Source organism: Trichomycterus rosablanca, chromosome 3, assembly GCF_030014385.1.
Source record: "Trichomycterus rosablanca isolate fTriRos1 chromosome 3, fTriRos1.hap1, whole genome shotgun sequence".
Classification (NCBI taxonomy): Eukaryota; Metazoa; Chordata; class Actinopteri; order Siluriformes; family Trichomycteridae; genus Trichomycterus; species Trichomycterus rosablanca.
Window position 1 is genome coordinate 11,780,024 of NC_085990.1, and position 26,116 is coordinate 11,806,139.

A 26,116-nucleotide genomic window follows, 5' to 3' on the forward strand; every position below is an offset into this window, starting at 1 on the left:
TGGGGGTATGGGTTCCTGCTTCAGGCACTGGATAATATAAACACAGTTAAGTGTGTGTTGTACACTAGATGCTCAAAAGTATGAGGACACTACTATTAATGATTTAGCTTAGGTATTTAAGCCATCCAACTAAATAAACTTTTACTTTAACTGTAACACATCTGGGAAGGGATGTCCTAGGATGACTGTGCCACTGTATTAAAAAGAAGTATGGTGTGAAGGAACTCCAGTGGTGACCAACTGATAACCTTTGGAACGAATTAAAACAGTGATTGTAAATCAGGTGTACCCATCAAACATCAGTGTCTGGTGCCCTTTTGTCTCAGTGGTCACAGGTTCACCAGAAATGCCAAAGTATTTACATAGTTGTTGTCATATAGTGTGTGTGTGTGTGTGTGTGTGTGTGTGTGTGTTCCCATTAGTTGTTGATAAGGCAGGAATGTTTTAGAATGGCAGGAACCACCCTTCCTTACCCCCAGTAGATTTGGTCCCCACCAATGTTCAGTTCATAGCTACAGCCTTGCACCAAGGTAATGTAAAGCTTGCTTGACTGTGACAGTCTGATCTGATTTGTTTTCAAACCACACCCCATTTAGCTTTATAACTTAGATGTGATGTGAGGGCTAGCTAAACAAATCATTCTACAACACCCTTTGGTTCAATTATATGTTTAGTCCCTAATTCTTCTTAATTGTTTAATTTAACAAATAATCAACAACAGTCTAAAACAGAGGTTTATTTCCTGTAGAGGATTTAGATGTACTTAGAAAACCAACAAGACTTTTACCAGGGTGTTAAAACCTTTAAATTAGACTGTAATTGGCCGAGTATTCAAAACTGTGTGTTGAAAAACTGTGTAGTTTTTGCTCACTGTTTAACCCACTTAAAGTGTAAATATGTTTTTGATAGTGTGCGTTTTGGGAATTTCTGGTTTATTTCTGTATTTGAGCATTTCCGTAAGTTTCTCTGGATAAGATTGTCTGATATTTATCTTATTGTTTATGTTAAAAGCTAGATATCTTAGTTTCTTGGGAATTAGTTGCAATTTCCTGTGTAGATGTTTTGAATTCACCATGTTAGAAGTGTGTGTGTGTGTGTTGGGGAGATATTTAGCTGCTAATGTGGAGGTGTGTGTGGGTGGGTGTGTAACCTCCTCACCACAATCTGATCAAAACAAATTAATAAGAGCGAGTGAGAGAGAGAGAGAGAGAGAGAGAGAGCAGTAAAGTTCATCAACCACACAAACACACACACGACTGAGAAAAACAAGAGAATCTAACCTCACTCACCACACACACACAGTTTCACACACACTACAGAGTAAAGGAGGGCAGCATGGTGGCACAGTAGGTGCCACACAACAAAATGGGTCCTGGGAACCTGGGTTTGATCCTTTTACTGTGTTGCATTTTTTTTGGTATGATTTTCTTTCACCTCATAAATAAACGTAAATAAAGGCTGTGGTGTGTGATGGCCTACAGTGGTTTGGCATCCTGGACGGTGTGTATTCCTGTATTAACCTTGTCATTGCATTGCTTGGGTCCACTGCAAATCAATACTCATTAATGTACACACTAATCAGCCACTTTGGGAACCTTATGCATAAAATCATACAGGACTGAGTACAATATCTAACATGCAATCTCTGTAGACTCACACAGGTGGTCAATCAGTCATACTAATAAACTTTCAGTGCGTTACCAATTTCAAATACAGTAGGGAACATACCTTGTCCTTGCTATGGCACTAATCCCAACATGCCCCCATTATGTACACCCTCCATGTGCCAGGGGCAGTGCCAACCACATGCCCAAAACAAAGGTAAACAGTTTTTGTTGTGTTTTAATGAAGGTACAGTGAGTGTCAATGCAATTTTTATCCAATTAAATGGAATGTATTGATAAACAAAGGCATGTGGTACAGTTGGTGTCACAATAACATGGGTCCTGGCGACCTGTGTTTGATCTTTAGATCTGATCACTGTAGGTGAGGAGATACGCATGTTGGACGTGTGTCTTGAAAATGTCCTTAGCTGAAAATGAGTGTGATATTGTGGTTAATTGTGAGGGGTGTATTCTCACCCATTGCCCACACATAATGTTAACAGAATTGTATTAACATTCAAAACATGCAGAATATTGCAATGTTAGTGAAAGGCTAATCAGCATAAGTACAACTAACAAAGACTGTATTAGAATAATATAACTAACTATAACGATTTAACTAACTACATTATAATGCTTTACTCCATTTATGCCAGTTACGCACAGCAAATTGCTCTTGATAGTGCCGAACTTGAGGAAACTTCAATGTTAAATTAAGTCACCTTCGCCGGGCTGTTGGTGGGATTTTATGGGCTTTCATACAGCTATGAATGATGAATCAGCCATGATTATTTTTCAAAGTATCTTGTTAGTTCTGTATGTGAGAATGTGTAAGTTTGTGGGTACACTGGCAGCTCTTCATGTGTGTCTAACGCTTGTCTGAAAGCACTCGGCTGTTGTTTAAAAGCTGCAGGCTCGAATTGGATTCTGCATCAGGACAACAATCCCACGTGTACTCCAGAGGTCAGGCCACTGGAGTTCCTTTACACCAAACTCGTCAAACACGTCTTCATGGAGCTCATAATATGCACTGGGGCACAGTCGTGCTAGACCAGGTATCTTCCTCAAACTTTTACCACAAAGTTGGAAGTATATAGATTTTCATACACCTGTTAGCAACGGGTGTAACGAAAGCCCGTGAATTTAATGGCCCAAGTAGGAGGGGTGTCCACAGTTTTGTGTATATTTTCAGTGTCAGAGATGGTAGGCTATAACTTAATGAACGTCCATTCATCTGTGTATGTGCCGTCAACCGATAGCCACAGTTACCAAGAGAAAGTTCAAGAGTTCAGGAGAGGCTTTATTGTCATTTCAGCTATATACAAGTACATATTGAAATGAAACAACGTTCCTCCAGGACCAGGGTGCAACATAGAACAAAAGTGCAAGACAGTACAATACACAGTGCAGATAAACAACAGTACAATAAATACAAAAAAGGCCAGTACATGGTACTGAGTAAATGATGTTTTTTAATGGGTGAGGTAAAAAAAAACATATTCTGATATGCAGTTAGCAGCGTAGGGGTTGTTTTTTTTTTTTTTACCAATCACAAATTTAGTGAAATACACAAATTACAAGAGCACATGTATTTGTGTTTAGAACCTAGACTGACATTAACACTTAAACTACACGTACCCATGCAATACTTGTTCCTCAGTTCTCTTTTTCTCTTAAATCAGGGTTCAACGTTAGTGAAAGGCTAATCAGCATAAGCACAATTGACAAAGACTGTATAGAAACAATTCTCCAGGAATAATTGAACTATCTTTAATGATTTAAGTATCTACATTATAATACTTTACTCACTTTATGGGACAGCATGGTGGCTAAGTGGGTAGCACTGTCGCCTCACAGCAAGAAGGTCCTGGGTTCGATCCCCAGGTGGGGCGGTCCGGGTCCTTTCTGTGTGGAGTTTGCATGTTCTCCCCAGGTCTGCGTTGGTTTACTCCGGGTGCTCCGGTTTCCTCCCACAGTCCAAATGCAAGTGAGGTGAATTGGAGCTACTAAATTGTCCATGACTGTGTTCGATATAACCTTGTGTCGTGTGAACTGCTGAACCTTGTGTAATGAGTAACTACCATTCCTGACATGAATGTAACCAAAGTGTAAAACATGACGTTAAAATCCTAATAAACAAACATGAACAAACTCACTTTATGTCAGTTACGCACAGCAAATTGTTTTAATAGTGCCGAACTTAAGTAAACTTCAGTGTTAAATGTTTAAGTCTCTGCAAGGTCTAGCCACAGTTACCAATCACAAATGTAGTGAAATACACAAATTACAAGAGCACATGTATTTGTATTTAGAACCTAGCCTGACATTAACACTTAAACTACATGTACCCATGCAATACTTGCTCCTCAGTTCTTTTTTTCTCAAATGATGGTTTGTTTTTATGCTGGATATTACTATTTCAATAAGCTCTTTGCGTTCGTGCACCAACCCGCATGCGCAGAACAGCCTTTCAGCTGCGATTCAACAGACTTTACATTCGTCCACACTGCGGCTTGTAGAACACACACTATACATATAAATTGAATGTTTAAATACACTGCCTGGCCAAAAAAGTCACACACTCTAATATTTGGTTGGACCGCCTTTAGCTTTGATTACGGCACGCATTCGCTGTGGCATCGTTTTCACAAGCTTCTGCAATGTCACAACACGGGAGATTTGGACCACTGCGCAAAGTCTTCTCCAGCACATCCCAAAGATTCTCAATGGGATTCAGGTCTGGACTCTGTGGTGGCTAATCCATGTGTGAAAATGATGTATCATGCTCCCTGAACCACTCTTTCACAATTTGAGCCCGATGAATCCTGGCATTGTCATCTTGGAATATGCCCGTGCCATCAGGGAAGAAAAAATTCATTGATGGAATAACCTGGTCGTTCAGTATATTCAGGTAGTCAGCTGACCTCACATAACGTTGCTGAACCTACCCCTGACCAACTGCAGCAACCCCAGATCATAGCACTGCCCCCACAGCCTTGTACGGTAGGCACTAGGCATGATGGGTGCATCACTTCAGCCGCCTCTCTTCTTACCCTGATGCGCCCATCACTCTGGAACAAGGTAAATCTGGACTCATCAGACCACATGACCTTCTTCCATTGCTCCAGAGTCCAATCTTTATGCTCCCTAGCAAACTGAAGCCGTTTTTGCCGGTTAGCCTCACTGACAAGTGGTTTTCTTAAGGCTACACAGCTGTTTAGTCCCAATCCCTTCAGTTCCCTTCACATTGTGCATGTGGAAATACTCTTCCTTTCACTATTAAACATATCCCTGAGTTCTACTGTAGTTTATCTACAATTTGATTTCACCAAACGTTTAAGTGATCGCCGATCACGATCATTCAAGATTTTTTTCCGACCACATTCCTTCCTCGAAGATGATGTTTCCCCACTGTCCTTCCATTTTTTAATAATGCGTTGGACAGTTCTTAACCCGATTTTAGTAGTTTCAGCTTCTCCTTAGATGTTTTCTCTGCTTGATGCATGTCAATAATTTGACCCTTCTGAAACAGATTAACATATTTTCCACGACCATGGTTGTTTAACAAATGAGAAGCTACTCACGGCATCAGTTAGGGTTAAATAACTTGTTGCCAGCTGAAACATAATCACCCATGCAGTAATTATCCAATTGGAGGCCCTTACCTATTTGCTTAGTTAAATCCAGGTGGTGACCTTTTTTTTAGCCAGGCAGTGTATTTAATAGTTTATTTTATTCTATTTATTATTCTATTACATGTATTAAACTCCTTTCCTAAATGTTTTAGGTGCCTAAATAAATGCACGTAAATTATTGCATGCTTTATTTTGTGCATTTACCTGTAGCCTATTATTTGACTAATTTATTCATTTTAAACAATGTGTCTATATTATTTATTTGATATTGCAAAATAAGAACGCATGGAGCAATGCATGCGAATAATTTCCAACCGGCTCTCAATAGAGGCGCATCAGTCTGCGGCTGAATATCAAGTCCCGTTCTGTTTAATCACTAAGGGACTTCTGTATTTTATTCTAAGTAGTGCGCGTTGAACGTAGAGGAAGAACAATTTAGGATTTGAGGTTTTCACGGGTGTCTGAACTAAATATTGATATTAATCGCTTTAACTCAGGGAGCTCAGTAACAGCAGCAATGCTATGCTGTAAAAATGAAGTATCATTATAATATAAGGATTTTGTTTCCTCGTGATTTTTACACATCGTGGTTTTTCAGCTGTTCCCTTTCTGTTACAGTGCACACGGTCTCATTAAATATTAGGTTAAAATATTTGAACTCTGGTCTGTTTTCAGACTGAAGCTGCATTGTGGCATATCTGATTCAGTACCACATTGTGCCACTTTCACATCTCTTGAATATAAATTTTATATGTGATAGATTTGATATAAAAAGATTTATGTGTCCACTTGTCAGGTACATCTCTCTGCGTATCACCAAACTTGCAGTGTTTAATAAGACAAGCAAGTGAGCAATTTCCTTTTTTATTATAAAGCAATTAAAATGTTGCTGCCTGTGCAAATTTTGCAATGCTTTGATATTGTTACAGGGTTTCAGCTGTCTACAATCTTGAATGTATGTTTTTGCACAGACAGGCATGCACCCAGAACATTAAGTGCGTGTGGTGCGAAATATAGAGCAAGACAGATTCTCATGGGAACCACCTTGCAGAAAGTGTATGCACAATTAATACTATTATCCTTTTTTTTTCTTGCATTTTCTCAATTTTCCTCCTAATTTAGTCGGTCTGGCTGTGATTATCCTCATGGTATTGCACTGTAAAAAAATGTGGTGTTGAAATTACTTAAAAAATTTAAGGCAATAGTTTGCATGGATCTTTTTGAGTTGAATTAACTTTCTGTTTTATTAAGTAAATGGAACCTATCTAAGCCACTTAAAATATACTTAAATAAATTATCACAGTATAACTAAAATCAGTACGTTGAGTCAACTTAAATATTTTTAAGTTGAATCTACTCAGGTTTTGTAATAAACACAACTAAATAAAGTCAAAATGAAGGACTACAAATTCAAGTTGTACCAACTCATTTTTTTAAGTTCTACCAACATAGAAAGATCCATGCAAACTATTGCCTTAATTTTTTTGCTTTTGTATTACTTAAAATATAAGCACACTTAACTACCACTCAAATAAATCAATTTCCAGTCATCAAATACAATATCTGCATTTATTAAAAGTGCAAACAATTAACAAGCAGCAAAAGGGCTTGCATATACAGTATATATATATAGTACAATCAAATAGTAATTGTAATTTTGTCCAACTTTAAATAGTGATTTGAGTGAACTAACAACCTAACTTAGCAAAGCAAGTTGCACAACTGCTTTGGGCTGCTGAAGTTGAGAAAACTTAAAAAGGTGAGGCAGCCGGTTGCCCTACATTTTCAAGTCAGATTAACCTTTAGATTTTTAAGGTTGACTAAACATTTTACTTTTAGTTTACTAAACTGTGTTTTTTTTAACTAAAAAAAAGCAGTTACTAAATGTTTTTTTACAGGCAAAAGTTTTTTACATATCTGAACTGGCAGTTGGTAGCTCAGTGGTTAAGGTACTGGTCTAGTTGCTGGTTCAAGCGCCACCACCACTAAGTTGCCACTGTTGGGGCCCTGAGCAAGGCCCTTAAACCTCAATTGCTTGTATTGTATTCAGCCACAATTGTAAGTCTATCTGAGTAAAAACATCTGCAAAATGACAAAAATGTAAATGAATATGTTACGCTCTTAACAAGTAGCTATGAAAGAAATTCAAGACAATTTAAGAAAATTTTATTAAAACGTTTATTTGACTTTAACAACAGACATTTATTTTAAGCCATAAACCTGTGCCACTCCAGCAAAAGTATAATTAGCATCAATAAACAAACTAGTTTTCTAGTATAGTAAGCAGAGTCAGGATACAAACACAGCAATGGCCAGGAGCGCCCTTGGTAATGACACAATCTGTAATGTTTCAGTAGTACTTCTGGACTGGGATTGCATTGCATATTAATCTGCAATAAAAAACACAAACAATTTTAAAATAATATATTTACATTTAAACAATATGATGATTTAGCTCTCGTTTAATAATCAATTAAGACAAGCACAGTAAATCAGCTAAAGTTGAAGTATGTAAGCAAAATTCCAATAAATTGACAATAAGCATATTAATGTTTAAAAGTTTGCAACTATAGCTAACTATGAATACCATGAATAAGGCCCTACCTAATTCACAGTCGTGAAAATCACATCAAATGAGCCGCTTACTTACAATCATACCGCATCATAATAAAGTGTAACAGACTGTTTTGTAATGTGCTGTACCACAGACAAGTTTAGCTTATTAAGCTAACACGGTTAGCCCCAGGCCATTCAAACCAATAGGCATCATAACCCGCTAGCATGTCAGCTAACAGCTCTCTCTGTGTACCAAAAATGGTTAAATTGTCACCGACAAGCCCAAATTTGCAAATAGATTACACTTGTACACCTTTATATAAATTAACAATTTGAAAAGAACTCGCACTCGTCTGCCACACAATATTTGAAATCTTTGGTTGAGAAAATACGTGAAACTAAAATGCTGTTCCCCTCGTTATTCAGTCAGTTTATAGTTTATGCATTTGTTAAGTTTTAAACATAACTTGTATTATGTTGAATAGCTGAATACCTACCTCAGGGCAGGTCAGGGCAAAATCCAAAACTTCAGGGTCGTCCTCGTCCGTTACAACTCAACTCGGAGAAGTGCGCATGCGCAGTCACAGAACGTAGAGCTTCTGATGCTCTTCTCCTCTTTGCTTCGTTCAGACAACTCAGATATTTTAATTGGCGCAACTCAAAATTGGTATGATGTTGTACTAAAGCAAAAATAATTCGTTGAAAAAGTTTACAATTTTGAGTTTGTCTAAAATAATGTCTTTTTAGGTTGCCCAAACTCAAAAATTTGAACAAATGTAACAAACTTATTTTTTTTTGTTGAACTGACTTATTATATTATGTTTAATTTACTAATGTGCTGAATCATTTTTTAGAGTGTGTTTTAACCCCCATTCTACCATTTTTGTCTTTGCTCTTTACTTAAATACAATTGCTTTAATAGTGTAAAGCAATATAATGTAGCAGAACAAACTTTTAAAGCTGAGTTAATGTTATATGTGGTTCCACAGGCGAATTGTGGCCCGCTTGCAACAACGTTATCAACAAACCTATAAATTAGATTTTAGCTGCTATTACATAATGCGTTAGGTGCCTCAGCCACATGGGTCCAGGTGACCAAAGTTCATTCGCTGTCATTTATTTGTATTCTTCTTCTTATTATTATTATTATTCATTATTGCCATGGTGATGGTGGACGCTGGCGCATTTGGCTGCCGCTACCGTTACCGTATTTTATCGTATTTTATTGTATTTTTATCGTTTTTCGTTTTCATCTTTTTACACACCTTGTGGCTCTATTTCTTTTATGTTACTTTTGATACTTTTATTTGTTTTTTTATACTTTTTGTTCTTTCTACTGTACATCTCGTCTGCGGCCGGTGGTGAACGGTGGATGAGTTTTCCTGGGATCGGCACAATGTTGAACTATTCCGTTGACCAGCTGAGGAAGTTCAACAATTGCACTACTCCATCGTGTATTTCAGTCATCAAACAGCTTGGACTCCTTCGCCGGCCTCGTTATATTCACAGGGGCTCCCGGAGAAAGCTTGTTTACTTTCGAAACGGTAACGCTATTCCATCCTTCTGGTCAGCCGTGTGCACTGCCGCTGCGTAAACACATCTTCAGAGCACTGCTGCCTTACACACTAGTAGCGGTGTAGTCTCCATGACAACGCTGTCCACGGAGTGGGATGGAAAACGCGGAGTGGACTTTGCAAATCTCCGTTCTCTTCCTCGTTCCTCACAGCCAACTACACAACAATACCACTTGAAAATGGCATTGCTTAATGTTCGTTCACTCAACACAAAAAGTACTGTACTCAGTGAATTTATATCTGACAGTGAACTAGACTTTTTCTGTCTCACTGAAACTTGGCATAAACCCTTGGATTATTTTACGTTAAATCAGACCATGCCAACGGGATACTCGTATATTGATGAACCTCGTATGGAAGGGCGAGGTGGTGGTGTTGCTGCAGTCTATAGGGATGATATTAAAATAACCACTTTGTCTTTTCCTGCTGCTCTTTCTTTTGAACACCTGGCTTTCAAGTTGTCAGGGCCTACTCCTCTGGTCACTGCTGTGGTTTATCGTCCGCCAAAGCCAAACGCTTCCTTTCTCTCTGACTTTTCAGATTTTTTAACCCAGCTTAGTGCCCTCTCATCCTCTGTACTGCTTATGGGTGATTTTAACATCCATATTGATGACAACAACTGTAAATTTGCCAGGGAATTTTTGGACTCATAAAAAAGGTCATACTCTTGACCTTGTCTGCTCTACTGGTGTCCTAGTTCATCAGCCGTCCAGCCATGACCTTACTGTCTCTGATCATTTGACAATCATCATGGACATTGAGGTCACTAAGCCCATCACCAGAGCTAAACATAAAATATCCTTCAGGAATCTTCAATATACAGTGTATCACAAAAGTGAGTACACCCCTCACATTTCTGCAAATATTTCATTATATCTTTTCATGGGACAACACTATAGACATGAAACTTGGATATAAGTTAGAGTAGTCAGTGTACAGCTTGTATAGCAGTGTAGATTTACTGTCTTCTGAAAATAACTAAACACACAGCCATTAATGTCTAAATAGCTGGCAACATAAGTGAGTACACCCCACAGTGAACATGTCCAAATTGTGCCCAAATGTGTCGTTGTCCCTCCCTGGTGTCATGTGTCAAGGTCCCAGGTGTAAATGGGGAGCAGGGCTGTTAAATTTGGTGTTTTGGGTACAATTCTCTCATACTGGCCACTGGATATTCAACATGGCACCTCATGGCAAATAACTCTCTGAGGATGTGAGAAATAGAATTGTTGCTCTCCACAAAGATGGCCTGGGCTATAAGAAGATTACTAACACCCTGAAACTGAGCTACAGCATGGTGGCCAAGGTCATACAGCGGTTTTCCAGGACAGGTTCCACTCGGAACAGGCTTCGCCAGGGTCGACCAAAGAAGTTGAGTCCACGTGTTCGGCGTCATATCCAGAGGTTGGCTTTAAAAAATAGACACATGAGTGCTGCCAGCATTGCTGCAGAGGTTGAAGACGTGGGAGGTCAGCCTGTCAGTGCTCAGACCATACGCCGCACACTGCATCAACTCGGTCTGCATGGTCGTCATCCCAGAAGGAAGCTGACGCACAAGAAAGCCCGCAAACAGTTTGCTGAAGACAAGCAGTCCAAGAACATGGATTACTGGAATGCCCTGTGGTCTGACGAGACCAAGATAAACTTGTTTGGCTCAGATGGTGTCCAGCATGTGTGGCGGCGCCCTGGTGAGAAGTACCAAGACAACTGTATCTTGCCTACAGTCAAGCATGGTGGTGGTAGCATCATGGTCTTGGGCTGCATGAGTGTTGCTGGCACTGGGGAGCTGCAGTTCATTGAGGGAAACATGAATTCCAACATGTACTGTGACATTCTGAAACAGAGCATGATCCCCTCTTTTCGAAAACTGGGCCTCATGGCAGTTTTCCAACAGGATAACGACCCCAAACAACCTCCAAGATGACAACTGCCTTGCTGAGGAAGCTGAAGGTAAAGGTGATGGACTAAACCCAATTGAGCACCTGTGGCGCATCCTCAAGTGGAAGGTGGAGGAGTTCAAGGTGTCTAACATCCACCAGCTCCGTGATGTCATCATGGAGGAGTGGAAGAGGATTCCAGTAGCAACCTGTGCAGCTCTGGTGAATTCCATGCCCAGGAGGGTTAAGGCAGTGCTGGATAATAATGGTGGTCACACAAAATATTGACACTTTGGGCACAATTTGGACATGTTCACTGTGGGGTGTACTCACTTATGTTGCCAGCCATTTAGACATTAATGGCTGTGTGTTGAGTTATTTTCAGAAGACAGTAAATCTACACTGCTATACAAGTTGTACACTGACTACTCTAAGTTATATCCAAGTTTTAGTTCTATAGTGTTGTCCCATGAAAAGATATAATAAAATATTTGCAGAAATGTGAGGGGTGTACTCACTTTTGTGATACACTGTATCTCTCCCTCTGCTTTCTCAGATTCTCTTGTTAAAAAGATGTCTGTCTGTCCTGTACTGTCTAGTAATTCATCTGACCTTGTCGATTACTATAATGACATACTCGCCTCATGTCTTGATGAGCTGGCTCCTTTGAGAACCAAATTTGTTTCATTTAGTCACTCTGCACCATGGTACACAATTGAGCTTCACCAAATAAAATCCCGTAAACGCCAGCTTGAAAGACTTTATAAGAAAACCGGTCTAACAGTACATTATCAGATTTATTCTGATTATCTTCAGATAAAAGTTGAGAATATCCACAATTTTCTGACAGTTTCCCCTGTCATCTCTGTTTCTCCGCCTGTCTCACCTCAATTTATTACCTAGCCTCTGTCTCAGTTCTCACCTGTGTCTCATTTGGACCTATCTGAGATCTTGACAGGGATGCGAAGCTCCACTTGTGTTTTGGATCCTGCTCCATCAAAACTTGTTAAAGGTTGTTTTCCAGTTATCTCATCACTTATCACAGAGATAATCAATTCCTCTCTTAGTTCTGGCTCAGTCCCTCAATCACTCAAATTGGCTGCTGTTACTCCCATACTTAAAAAACCTGGACTTGACTCTAATATTATGAGTAACTTTCGGCCCATTTCCAATCTTCCATTTTTGTCGAAAATACTGGAACGTGTTGTTGCCTCACAGCTCAAAGATCACCTAAATTCCAATAATCTATTTGAATCATTTCAGTCTGGTTTCCGCCCCCAGCACAGCACTGAGTCAGCCCTCCTCAAAGTCACAAATGACCTTCTTCTTTCCTCAGACTCTGGACAAATTAATATTCTCGTCCTCCTTGATCTTACTGCAGCTTTTGACACCATTAATCACTCCATTCTTCTGTCCCGCCTTGAATCCTCTGTCAACATCACTGGTACTGCCCTTTTGTGGTTAAGGTCATATCTCGTAAACAGACAACAGTTTGTTAATATCAACAATTGTAGTTCTGCCATTGCTCCACTGTCCCAAGGCGTTCCCCAAGGCTCAGTGTTAGGTCCCCTTTTGTTTATTCTTTATATGCTCCCCCTTGGTGACATCATACGTCGGCATGGTTTACATTTCCACTGCTATGCTGATGATATTCAGCTTTACATCTCCTCCAAATCCATTAATACTGAGCTTCACTCCACTCTGACAAATTGCATCACTGAAATGAAATTGTGGATGAAAGCTAATTTCCTCAAATTAAACTGTGAAAAATCTGATATGATCATCGTAGGTCCTACATCCCTGGCAAAAACCACAAAAAAATTTCAAATTACCATTGATGATGACACTTTGTCTCCATCTTCTAACATCCGAAATCTTGGTGTAATTTTTGATAGCAACCTCTCTTTTGACCTCCATGTAAATCACATCACCAAAACTGCTTTCTTTCATCTAAAAAACATAGCACGTCTACGTCCATCACTCTCCTTTTCTGCCGCCGAAACCTTGATTCATGCTTTTATTACATCCAGAATTGATTATTGCAATAGCATCCTTTATGGTACATCTAACAAAATCCTAAAAAAACTTCAGTATATCCAGAATTCAGCTGCTCGCCTCCTTACTCATACTCGCTCCCGTGATCATATTACACCTGTTCTACAAAAACTTCATTGGCTTCCCGTTGCTCAACGCATTCAATTCAAAATTCTTCTATTCACTCACAAAGCTCTCCATAATCAGGCCCCATCCTACCTCACCGACCTGCTCCATCAGCACATTCCCTCCCGTAGCCTTCGCTCTTCTGAGGCTAACCTACTGTCCATACCCTCTAGGACCAAGCACCGGACCTGGGGTGATAGGGCCTTTTCCATAGCTGCTCCATCTTTATGGAATGCTCTCCCCAAACACCTACGAGATTGTCCTGACCTGTCCAAATTCAAGTCACTTCTCAAAACTCATCTATTCAGAGTGGCATTTAACTTGTAACAACACGAAATAAATGCTTTTATTTTTGCTATTCTTTTTAATAGTTTTATACTTAGATCACGACAGAAATGTGAAGTCCTAGATCCTAAAACTTGTAAAGTTTTTCAGTTTCCTGATTGCATGTGAATCTGTCCTGTTTCTGTCTAATTTTAAGAAATTGTTCTATATTTGTTGTTCTCTCTCATAATTTAGCTAATTTTTAATGAACTGTCTTATGCTGCTCTCTTCGTTTTTATCTTAATTATTTCTTGATGTTGATGTACTATTTTGAATTTGTACTATGATTTGTATGGTGTATGTATTTGTTTTGATTATTTGTCTTATGTAAAGCGTCTTTGAGTATCTTGAAAAGCGCTATATAAATAAAATGTATTATTATTATTATTATTATTATTATTGTTACCACTACTACTACTACTACTACTACTAATAATAATAATAATAAAAATAATAATAATAATAATAAATAATAACAATAATAAAAATAAATAATAATAATAATAATAAATAATAATGCTGACTTAGATTTTACATTTACATTTATGCAAAAGTATAACTGACCCCTGGTCAAATTCTGTGGTTTGTTAATTTTCTAAATGAAAACTGATGTTACAAAAAAAAAAAACATTATTTACAGGAAACAAAGTTTCTGAACACTTTAATTTATAATTATTGTTTATCTGCTTAATTTATTAAATTAAATAAAATACTATAATAAAAAGACTATAATAATCTATAATTCACTTTTTGTGATCTGTGCAGAGATTTCCAGCTTTTCTCATTGTAATCTATTGTGTGGCCAAATCTATTGTGTGCCGTCAAACTGGAGATCAGTCTACAATATACAGTACAGTATATTTGACACTTCTTAAAAGTCGGTCAGAATCCAATGTGTGCTTTTAAAAGCAGACAGTGACACATGCTGCAAATACAACAAAACTAAAAATAAGTGTGAAAGTGTAAGATACAGAGAGTCACAACTAAATGTAAATGTTTATGCTTGTTTGTTTGTTTATTAGGATTTTAACGTCATGTTTTACACTTTGGTTACATTCATGACAGGAACGGTAGTTACTCATTACACAAGGTTCATCAGTTCACATGGTTATATCGAACACAGTCTTGGACAATTTAGTATCTTCAATTCACCTCACTTGCATGTCTTTGGACTGTGGGAGGAAACCGGAGCACCTGGAGTAACCCCCACGCAGACATGGGGAGAACATGCAAACTCCACACAGAAAGGACCTGGACTGCCCCACCTGGGGATCAAACCCAGGACCTTCTGAATGTTTGAGTAAGTGCCAGTGCTCAGTATCCTGTAGCTAAAAAGGGTGGTGGCTAGAAGTGATAAAATCTGTTCCCTGTTAAAAGTAAGAATAATAATTATTCTATTATTAACAAAAAGTTTTGCTTTTGTTATGAAAAATATTAACCATTATATAATAATTATTGCAAATCCATTGTTATTTATCCAAATGAACTTATGGAAACCCGTTAAAAGAAAAAGTAGTTGAGAAATCTGATCACAAATGTTGAACCTATATTTTATATAAATCAAAAACCTGAAAACCTTTTTTATGAACAACTTGATGCATTTTCATTTTTTATTTTTATCATTCATATACAAACCAGTGGAATTCAAACAGTTGGGTGAGCCTCCACCCCCAAGTAGGGCACAAATGCTGTGAACACGCGGAATAGATTTTAATAATGAACTAAACATTTTAAAATGTATTAAAGTAATTGTGACACAGTTGTTAATTCCCAATAGACTCTAAATTGTAAAACAGTTCAAGTTAGATTTTGTCTGACTCAAAATGCCTGTTGGGTCAGGTGGTTTGGTTGATGTGGCCCAAACTGCATTAAAACCAGTGTCAGCACACTGTGTTTGGGATGGAACCTAAAAGGGAACAGAAACTTTGCATAAAGTTTCATTTTCTGAACCCTGAGAGCAGCCAAAAAGAGAAGTGGGAACAACTCAACTGTATAATTCTTTGGTGGCACTATGGCACATCTGGTAGATTGGATGCCACACGAACATTTAATTTAATATGCTTCTTTTTTACATTTTATTTATAATCTGTTCTTCATTTTTATTGATTAACTATGTATTCTATTAATTCCTTACATAGTTTTGCATATGTGTCTTACATATACACGTAGTTTAGCTTGATTATTTTAGATGATTATTTTAGGCTTTATGCTGAAGCTGATGTTGTTTATAAGGTACATATGGCAGAAGTTAGGTTTCTTTGATGGTGAATAAGATTAATTAGTGTTTGGTTTCAGAAATCATGAGCAAGCATATCAGTATTACTATTTGCAGGACTCAAATTTTGTCCAAATCACTGCAATATTTCCACACTAAATATGTAAGTAAGCAAAAGGGCTTTATAACTGTTGTCTGATTATAATTACTGTATAATTAAAATAACTTTAAAAAATACATACAGAGCACAGATATTTTAGATGAAGACAGATAGTTCCTGAACAATACAATGTTGATTCACAACATCATTAAAGTCAAATACATTTGTTTGTTTGTTTTTTTAGAGTCTGTAATTCTTTTCATTTAATTTTAATGTTTTAAACTGCTTTATCAGGTCAGAGTCACGGTGGGTCCAGTTTCCTTGAAATCACTGGGCACAATGTAGTCACCTATGGTTTAACGGTTATGGTTATAATCTGCTGCCATGCAAGTTACTTCTGGCAGCCCATAAAAACATGATAATTTAAACTTAGCTTGATCAACAGTCACCCAACTAGAGTGACAGGACTACCATAAATACACTTATAATCATATTAACCAAAAATATTCTAAAATATTTAAGCTGAATGTAGTATTGCCTACAGGTTGGGTTAAAAAAAATAACCCTGCTGGACCAAAACAGGTGTAAAACAGGTGTGAAAAGTGAAATCTGTAGCAAAGCAGTAGCAAAAATGGTCATCCACCATTGACATTGAACATGGATTTACATTAGTTTATATCAAGGCTCTGCCCATTTTTATTATATATATATACTGTAGAGCTGGTCTCACCAATAGGCAATAAAAAGCAGCAGCGCTGGGCCTTGCAGTCACCAAAGTGTCTGGGCCCCATAGCCAAAGTTGGGTTTATGCCCCTTTTTAAATAAGGAAAATTGAATGTGTAAACTTGTAACAATACATTTTATTTATTTTCAATAAACATCATCAGCAGCATTTATACAGTAATTATGTACATGATGTATGTAAGGACGTCTTTTTAAGAAAAAAACTTTTTGAAGATATACAGTATGTGCACTGGGTCATTAATTTCAAGCCCTCAAGTTAGTGGTATTTAGGACATTCTTTATTTTAGTTGGATTTCCTTGGGATTTTTTGGTATTCTAAAATTGTCCCCACATACACACTCTATAGCATTGTTAGCATATTGAAAATGTGTTTAGTTGTTTATGGGCTAAATTTACTGTTGTTAGGGTATACATATAAAATGAATACATGACATTAAAGTGCTGATGGGTGAAACTTTATTGATACAGAGGAAAATTGTCACTTATCTGTGTAATTCACCACTGTTTGTTGTTGGGTGGTACCCTTAAGGGTATGTCTTTTGGGCCTTTAGTATGCACTTTTTTACATGGTACACATCACTGTGCTTGTTGTGTGCTATATAGGGTCAGAACTATACAAAAACAGCACACACTTGCAATTACGCTCACCCACAAGAAACTACAATCCAGCTGACTACTGTAAAAAGAGGTAAGTCTTTTTAAAAAGAGGTATACTTTTTATAGTATATCTATGTATCTTTTTTATGTTATTTGCTTGCATTTGTATTGCAACTGTCTGCACAAATGAATATGAATACCTTTTTATCACTGTACATTAATTGTGTCCATAAAGTAAACACAGCACAATGATAATTTAACCTACATTAACCTACACACTGACCAATGTAAATAACCGTAGTGCATTTAAATGCAAATACTTGTACTGACTTGGTGTAGCTATACATTTTGCTTTTAGGTGCAGTAAGATTAAGTATTTTAAGCAGAAAATAAGATTAAGCATTTTAGAAGTTTTTCTCGATATAATTAAATATTATAATATGAAATACTTATTGTCCCCACATACATTTTAAGGCATCCTGCATAAACCCACCCATATGGGTACATAATATTTTTAAGGCTTCTCGTGTATTTAAGGGTCGCCCAGCGGATTGTTCGCACACTTAATTTACACAGTTTTACCCTGCTTGCCTTTTCTGACCCAACACTCTTTTTATCCAGGCTTGGGATGGGCCATGAGAGCACACTGACAAGTGCACCTTCCAATGGCTGTTCGGTCACTGATTCATCAAACTACAGTTGCCAAAACCGCTTTGTACTTCCTTATTTGCAAGTAACACCAAAAATATAAATATATTTATATATATTCTAATATATAACTTACTATATACAGAGATTAGCCCACTATATACATTAAAATCACATTTTAGCTATGGGACTTTTCTTTGTGAACTGTTTTAAAGACCTGGTATGTCTATTAATGTAATGACCAAGCTTTACCCTAATCTTACACGTTCACCAGTCCCTTTCTAGAATGCGATAAAACCGTTTGCCAGTGCGAAATTTTACTTGCGGTCGTTGTGTTTTGATGTCACAGCATTTCAAATTTAGATCTGTGATAGGGTACGAAAAAGAAGAAACATCATTCAGCCCCATGTGCTATAAAGGCACTGGTGTTAGAACTAGACTACCAAAACAGCACACACCTACACACACGCCCTGAAACTACTCAACTGATTACTGTACAGAGGTGAGTCACATCAGTCTGCATAACACTTCTTATATATATATATATATATATATATATATATATATATATATATATTTGTCTGCCTGTCTGTCTGGTTTATTTATATGTGCAAATAATTAATGTTTGCATTTGTCCCTCAGGTAAGTCGAACTGCTGCACAAGTGCATAGCAGATATTTTTTACTGACAGTTTACTGTACATTACACACTCAAAAATGCATTTAAATCTGTTTTAAATGCAAGATACTGATTTAGCCGATAATCAGCTCCATAAATAATTTAAATAATTGAAAAATGAAATGAACTGATATCCTGTGGATTTATGAAATATATATAAATATTTTTTTATTTTATATATTTTATATATATATATATATATATATATATATATATGAGAAGCTTGCATTGCATTAGTTGCAAAAGAAAACTTGCACCCTCTTAAGAAAACAAGAAGTCGTTTGCCGTTGTGTTATTTTGCCTGCATTAAGGTGTTATGATCTTTTAATTATTATTATATACACTAACAAACTTACTATATCATGTAACCTGAACACTAAAAACTATTTACTAGGAAGTAAAAGAAAACGTTTCATCAATATTCTGCTAGTGTTTTTATGAGTTATTTAAAATTAAATAATTAAAAGTTGGGCATAGCACTTATTTTGTAGCCTACTTAATAGCTGGACATGAAATGTGTAAAATTAAGGTGACTAGAAAAAAGCACCTGTTGGTGCTACAGGTAAGTAAATTGATTTATTTGATAGATGTTTTTCTTATCTGGTATCCATAAAGTTTGCTGTCTTTAAAAGTTTGCCAGAAACGTTTTTGCGTGTCTGTTTCATCACTCAGGTTAACAAAGTTAGGATGACACCTCAGTCTTTAAAAATAATCTAAAATATGAAAACACATAACGTTTGTAAAGTTCTTTAAATCCATACGTTCTTTTTTTTCATTTTCCCTTAAATGGCTTTTGCCCCAAATTTTTTTGTTTATTTTATGTAAGTTCCGATTAAATTAGTTTTACTAATCAGTTAAAATAAATTACACAAAATTTAACACAAGCTGGATGTACCTTAATATAACTAACATGATGTAAAATATTAATTTTAAAGATGTTAAGACAAAAATTATGCCCAGTTGAATTGTAACTGTAAACTTTAATTTACATGTATCTTATATTTTTATTCCTTCACATATGTTAGTATGCATATAAACATTAAATGTAAACTAAAGTGAACAGATTTGACAGGGTAAATTTGACTGGTTACATTTTACGCATAAGATTGGATGTTTTGCATGAGATTGCAGGTGCTTACCTTTCGCGCATGCTCCACATCCAGCCGGCGCAGCTCTGCTCATTAGTGAATGAATGAATGAATGGATAAATAAATAATAATAAATGTATTAGTGTGTGTACCGGAGCGGTGGGCACGGTGCATGCTTGCCGTTGTGTGTTTTTTATTAAATGAGGCTGTGCTGGAGGAGAGGAAGCTTTAGAAGAGACTCTGGCACGCAATGCTGACTGATAGCGCGAGGCACAAGTCATAGCGCGAGCTCAGTCACGACAGCGGCTGCACGCGATGCCTCCCAATATGAGTCAAATATCGAGCAAAGCTTCAGTCTCTGATGCTGGATTTCGTGCAATTGTGAACCGCGAGACGCTTTTGAAAATACCGTTCATTTGTTTTGACGGTAACCATGGTGCACACGATTTTTATTATTATTTTTATTTTTTATTAAAAGTAATGCTATCTAGTCGGTCGGGTACAGCGTCACACAACTTGTCTTAATGTTGCACCACCATTTAAACCTATAGACACAACAACGGGATTAGATTTCTTAATATTGTTTTATTTGTTCACTCAAAAAAAGGTGCAAAATGCATATAGGTCAAAAGTTTAAATGCACTCATGAGGAATTGCGTGTCATGGCAATCGCGTGATTTATTTTTCATTTTTTTGTGACAGACTGATCGTCACACGGCAGTCACACACAAACACAATGTCAAAAGTTTTTTCTCAAGGTTATTGTTATTTTATGACAATATTTGCTTATTTGTGCTTTAGCCCTTTCACCTCGATCAGCCCCTTTTGATGACCCGAAAAGCTTCTAGGTTGGATCTTTGATTCTACTTGGTGTAACAGCAAATCACCCAAATCAGTTGTTTTTTTTCGCACAATTTTGACTTTTAAGTTCCTTTTTATAATATTAAAATTGCATTCTACTTAATTTTACTGGGGTCAAACAGCACCGCCGTTCAAATTTCGCCTCTGGCCATTAGAATAGAATAGAACAGAATAGAATAGAATAGAATATAATCGTTACTGTCACTATCTACTGTCACTCCAACAGACGTAAAGTACAAACAGTAGAGAAAAAGATAGAAGTAATAAAATGACAAAATATTACATTATAAAAAATAAAATTTAATTTTTACACTCTGTTTAGTACATTTTCATAGTAGTTTTAGTTATACATTAGTTGTGAGGTATGTTTTCTTTTGTGCGAACTAGAAAACTCATTAGATCTAAAAAGCCAGTCAATGTAATTACAATAGTTGATATTTTGTAAACAGAAAGACACCATCACCAAATGATTATGCTGACCAGGTATTACTCGCATAGTATATTACCCCATCCATCTCGTAAAACTGAAATGGTGACATTTGTTCTTTGTGCTGGCAGGATATGTTCGATTAACAGTTTGTAAACCACTCGGTGCAGAAAGTGTCACCTGATGCATTTATACCAGCACCATCCACACACTCACATTTCACCTATTTAAACATGAGAAATTTTCAGTCTACAGGAAGGTAAATCTTTATTTCTTCCCTTTCTTTCATTTAGTTTTAAATAACACCTGCTTATTTTAGTATAAAAATCAAATTAATACTTAAATGAAATGTACATGTTTTCATTGATATGTTCTCAAAAAGTGTCGTTTTTAGCATTTAGGGCAAAGTGAAGTGACATCTCAGTACAAACCTACATTCATTCAAATATATGTAACAAAAGGGAAAATGTTATTTTACATATTTGTGTATACAAGTTGTCCACAGTTTACTTCCAATCTCATAATTTTACTTTCCACATTTTACTATACATTTAACCTCAGATATTAGACAAAATGTACTTTATTTTACTTTCCTATATTTTACTGTAGATACTCTTTTAAACATTACAAATATAACAATTAATATAGATTTTACCGCTAATACCTCATTTACTAATATTATCCTGAAGTTAGGATTTCACCTCGGATATTACAAAACAAAACTGATGTCACTTCAGAAATTATTTGATAGTTAGGTCTTACTTCTTATATCACACATTAAGTTTTATTTCACACATTACAAAATATTTTGATTTTGTTTCAGATATTGATTTGATTTTACATTAGATAATACACATTATATGACCCGATTGTCCTTCCAGCATGATCATGTAGTTTAATTTTACACTAAAATGAATAATAATTATGCACCTATTATATGATCGTGTGACTTCTAATATTATACTAATATTAATAAATAAATAAAAAGAAAAGCTTTAATTTCACGCCAAATACAGAAATAAAGTTTGGCTTTAAACATTATACTACAATGACACATTTCCATAAATATTACACTTTGATTTTGTTTTAGATATTATACTTAGATATTATTTTACGTAAAACATCGTGCTCTAAAATTAGATTTTACTTCAGTTATTAATAAAGTATGATTTACCTTCAATAATGAAATATAGTTACAATTTTATACTATAGTAAGATTTTTTACTTTTTATTTTAAGATCTGATACGAAACTTTAATTCAAGACGTTGAAATAAAATATATTATAAATATTATATTTTACTTTTGATAAAGATTAATTTTTACCTTACTTTTGTAATATTATTAGATTTTACTTGAAATATGTACTAACAACGCATATTTTACTTTTAAAATGATATTAAAGTTAAGATTGAATATATAAAGCTCTAATGATATAATATCCAGCATTATACTAGAGTTAGACATAGTTGACTTGGTGAATGATTTTATGACAATAAAAAAATGTATAAAATAGTTCATTTACACATAAGGTTAAAATACTAAATTGGTTAACTAAGAGAATAATTTGGCACAATTTTTACTGACAGATCAGTTAAAGAAACAACAAAGAGACTCCACTAAACAGACAGGTTAAAGTAAGTGATAGTGTGAGTAACAAAGTATACAGACAACCACAAATTATGCCATCTTTATACATTCAAACACATCATACACTAATAATAATAGTCTAGCAAAAAAACCACAACTGATAGATGTTTGCAAAGGTTGTATGGTAAAAAGAACTCACCCACTCATACACATGAATTCATTCACTCACAGGAAGGAAGAGTTGAAAGTGTTTCTTTCTCAATGTTCAAAAGATGTGTTTACAAGTTTTTCTTTAAGGTGGTAAAGAAATTTGTGAATTGACAAAAAACCTGGTCATCTATTTAGTCATGAAACTACAAAAAGTCCCTGGTTTTAGATGCAGTGATGATAGCACCGAATGCCGCTGACTTTAGTTTTTGTCCTGTGCAAGTGTATTTTTTCCCAACATTGCTAAAAGAATACAATATGAACTTCTCTTGAAGTGCTGATCACAGACCAAATAATATTTTACATTTTAATTAATTAATTCAATCATTTTTTATTCATTCATTCATTTATTCATCGAATGGCTGAGATGCAGAACTAAATCTTAGGCATTGCACTAGTTTATCACAGGGCATCATGGTCACCCATCTGTTTACTCACTCACAGCTCAGGGCACTTAGGAGCAACCAAACCACCTTCTTCTAAAAAGAAAACACTATGTAAGGTAGATTGGGTGTTCATCATTTGTTTAGTGATTTTGAGTGATTTTTTTTAGATGCTTTTGAGTTACATCAAACCTCCCATAATGAAGCAGTTATTGAAAATGATGGCGAATGATACTAGATTTGAGCACTCTGGGGCTCATTCTTTTACTGGAGAAGCAGATCCACAACTTTTACAGCATTTTATAAAATCCCACAAGGCTTAATTTTGGGCACTGTTATTTTACATATACAGACAGACTGCAGACTTTGCACAAATGTTACAGAAATATAAAGAATTGTAGCTTTTTGTGTAGTACTGTCAAGAAAACACAATATATTTGCAAGAAACCTATAAACTGTAAGATTTTAAACATGTATTTTTCTGTATTTCAGAGCAATGGAAGACTACGAAAACTCCACCAGCCATGCAGATTATTTTCTGCATTTCAGAGCAGTGGAAGACTACGAAAACTCCACCAGCCATGCAAATTATTTTCTGTATTTCACAGGAATGGAAGACTACGAAAACTCCACCAGCCATGCAGATTACCCAGGTAACACCAACCACACGAGAATTTATTAAAAGCAAATATTCCCAGCAGGGGGCAGCAAAATCAAACTTTTCCTACATAACGTGCAGATTTTATTACAGCAAAAATCAGCATTTTTGGATCCTTGAGGAACATCACAAACATTAAGCGTGTAAAGGCAGAAAATCTAGAAAAAAACACTGATGAGTGCTCTTATACTTACTTACTTATTAATTAAGGACATTTCATGAATAGTCATAGTAAATGTATAAAACATAAAGAAAAGGGCAAGATATCACAAGTAGACATTACTTACATTTAAAGATGTAGAGTGGATGTTACGAATAAATTATTTTAAGTTTAATTAATTCATTAATGAGTTATTAACATAAATAATGTTACATTTTACATTACTTTTTAGCAGCAAAAGTATGTCGTTTGAAAGACATATAGGCATATATGTCAGTATTGAATCACATTCAGAATGACATTAGGGACTTCTTTTTATTTGTTTTAATAAAAACTGTTGTGCCCTTAAACAAGGCCCTTAACCCTGCCTGCTCCAGGCTCTGTACAATGACTGACCCCGAACTGACCCCAGCTTCCAAACAAGACGGGATATGTGGAAAAAGAATTTCATTGTACTTTACACGTGTATATGTACAGTATATATGTCAAATAAAGGCATTCGTCTTCTTCTCTCATGTCAATCGAATTACATAATTAAAAAGCTGTGGGAAATGACATAATATGGAAGGACTATACAATTAAAGTCAAAAGTTTACATACACCAAGGGATGTGTCTGTCATGGTAGTCTAGGGATCTTAATGGTGTCTGCAACTAATCATTATTATAATAATGATCCCACTTATCTCTCTTTTTATCTATCTATACCAATATGACAGAGGACTACAATACTGTAAAGATGTGCGCTGCAGATGAGAGGCAGGAGCAGACCACCAAGGCAGTTCAGGTCACAGTCTTCCTCATCGTCTTTTTACTAGGCGTGATTGGGAATGTGCTGGTGATTGCCACATTTGCCCAGTATCGCCGTCTCCGTCTCCGATGTATGACCGATGTATTCCTTTTTTACCTTGGCCTGTCCGACCTCCTGCTTTTGCTGACATTGCCGCTACAGACTGGTGAGATTATCATTGGATCCTGGACATTTGGGGATGGGCTATGCAAGATAAACCGAGGCATGTATGCCATAAATACGTATGGTGGCTTGCTGCTGCTGGCATGCATTAGCATTGATCGGTACCTGCTTGTGGTGTGGGCCAAGGCTGCTCAAGCACTACGTCCTAGCATGCTACTCTACAGCAAGCTGTCAGCGCTAGCTGTGGCACTCACATCAGTCTTTCTTAGCCTACCAGAGCTCATATCTGCTTCTGTGGATCATCTCAGGTGTGAAAACATTGGAAGTGAGGGGAAAACCTATTTGATAAAGACGTGGGCACGAGTTGCTAAGATCATGGGTTTCTGTGTGGCATTTGTGGCCATGCTGGTGTGTTACAGCACCATCGGGTATGTTCTAATGCAGGGCCGTGGGAAATGCTGGCGTAGGCAAAGAACGCTGCGGCTTATTGCAGCTCTAGTAGTGCTCTTCCTGCTGTTCCAGCTGCCCTACACTGTGGTCCTGTCTCTGCGACTGCTCATGGATACAGACAGTGTAACCTGTGACCAGTGGGTTAAAATTCATGTGGCTGAGGATGTCACCCTGAGTCTGGCGTACGTCCGCTGCTGTCTAAATCCTCTTCTCTATGCACTGGTGGGCATACGATTTCGCAATGATGTCATGAGGTTATTGCATGATGCTGGTTGCATGTGTGCTTGTTTGGGACATTTGACACCAGCCCCAGACAATGGAAGCTCAGTAACTCCGTCCTCCCCTGCACCTACTGTCCTCATGCCTGATGTTTATGCACCCCCTAGAACCAGTGCTGCCAAAGAACCAAGTCTATCCAAAAAGTTTATTTTCTGATTTAGTCTATTGTTTGTGCTAGCTTTTACTGAATACTGGCAGCAGTTACTGAAGTTAAACTGGAATTAAAAATAGATTTGTGAACACATGCAACTCTTTTGCAAAGGATTTAGCATTTACTGTTTGTTTTATAATAAACTACTCATTAAAATGTGTAAAGTGAAAGAATACAGTGTCTTGAAAATGTATAGAATATTCTATATATAATTCAAGATCATCCTGAAGACGAGTAACAT

At 36.5% G+C, this 26,116-nt stretch overlaps 1 protein-coding gene across 1 annotated transcript; it reads left to right on the plus strand.

The window, feature by feature from the left end:
• The first annotated feature begins 24,794 nt into the window (after window positions 1–24,794).
• Window positions 24,795–25,880, plus strand: ccr10 (chemokine (C-C motif) receptor 10). Its single transcript, XM_062991600.1, has one exon. The coding sequence runs from the start codon at window positions 24,795–24,797 to the stop codon at window positions 25,878–25,880; it is 1,086 nt and encodes a 361-aa protein (XP_062847670.1).
• The last annotated feature ends 236 nt before the right edge of the window (window positions 25,881–26,116 follow it).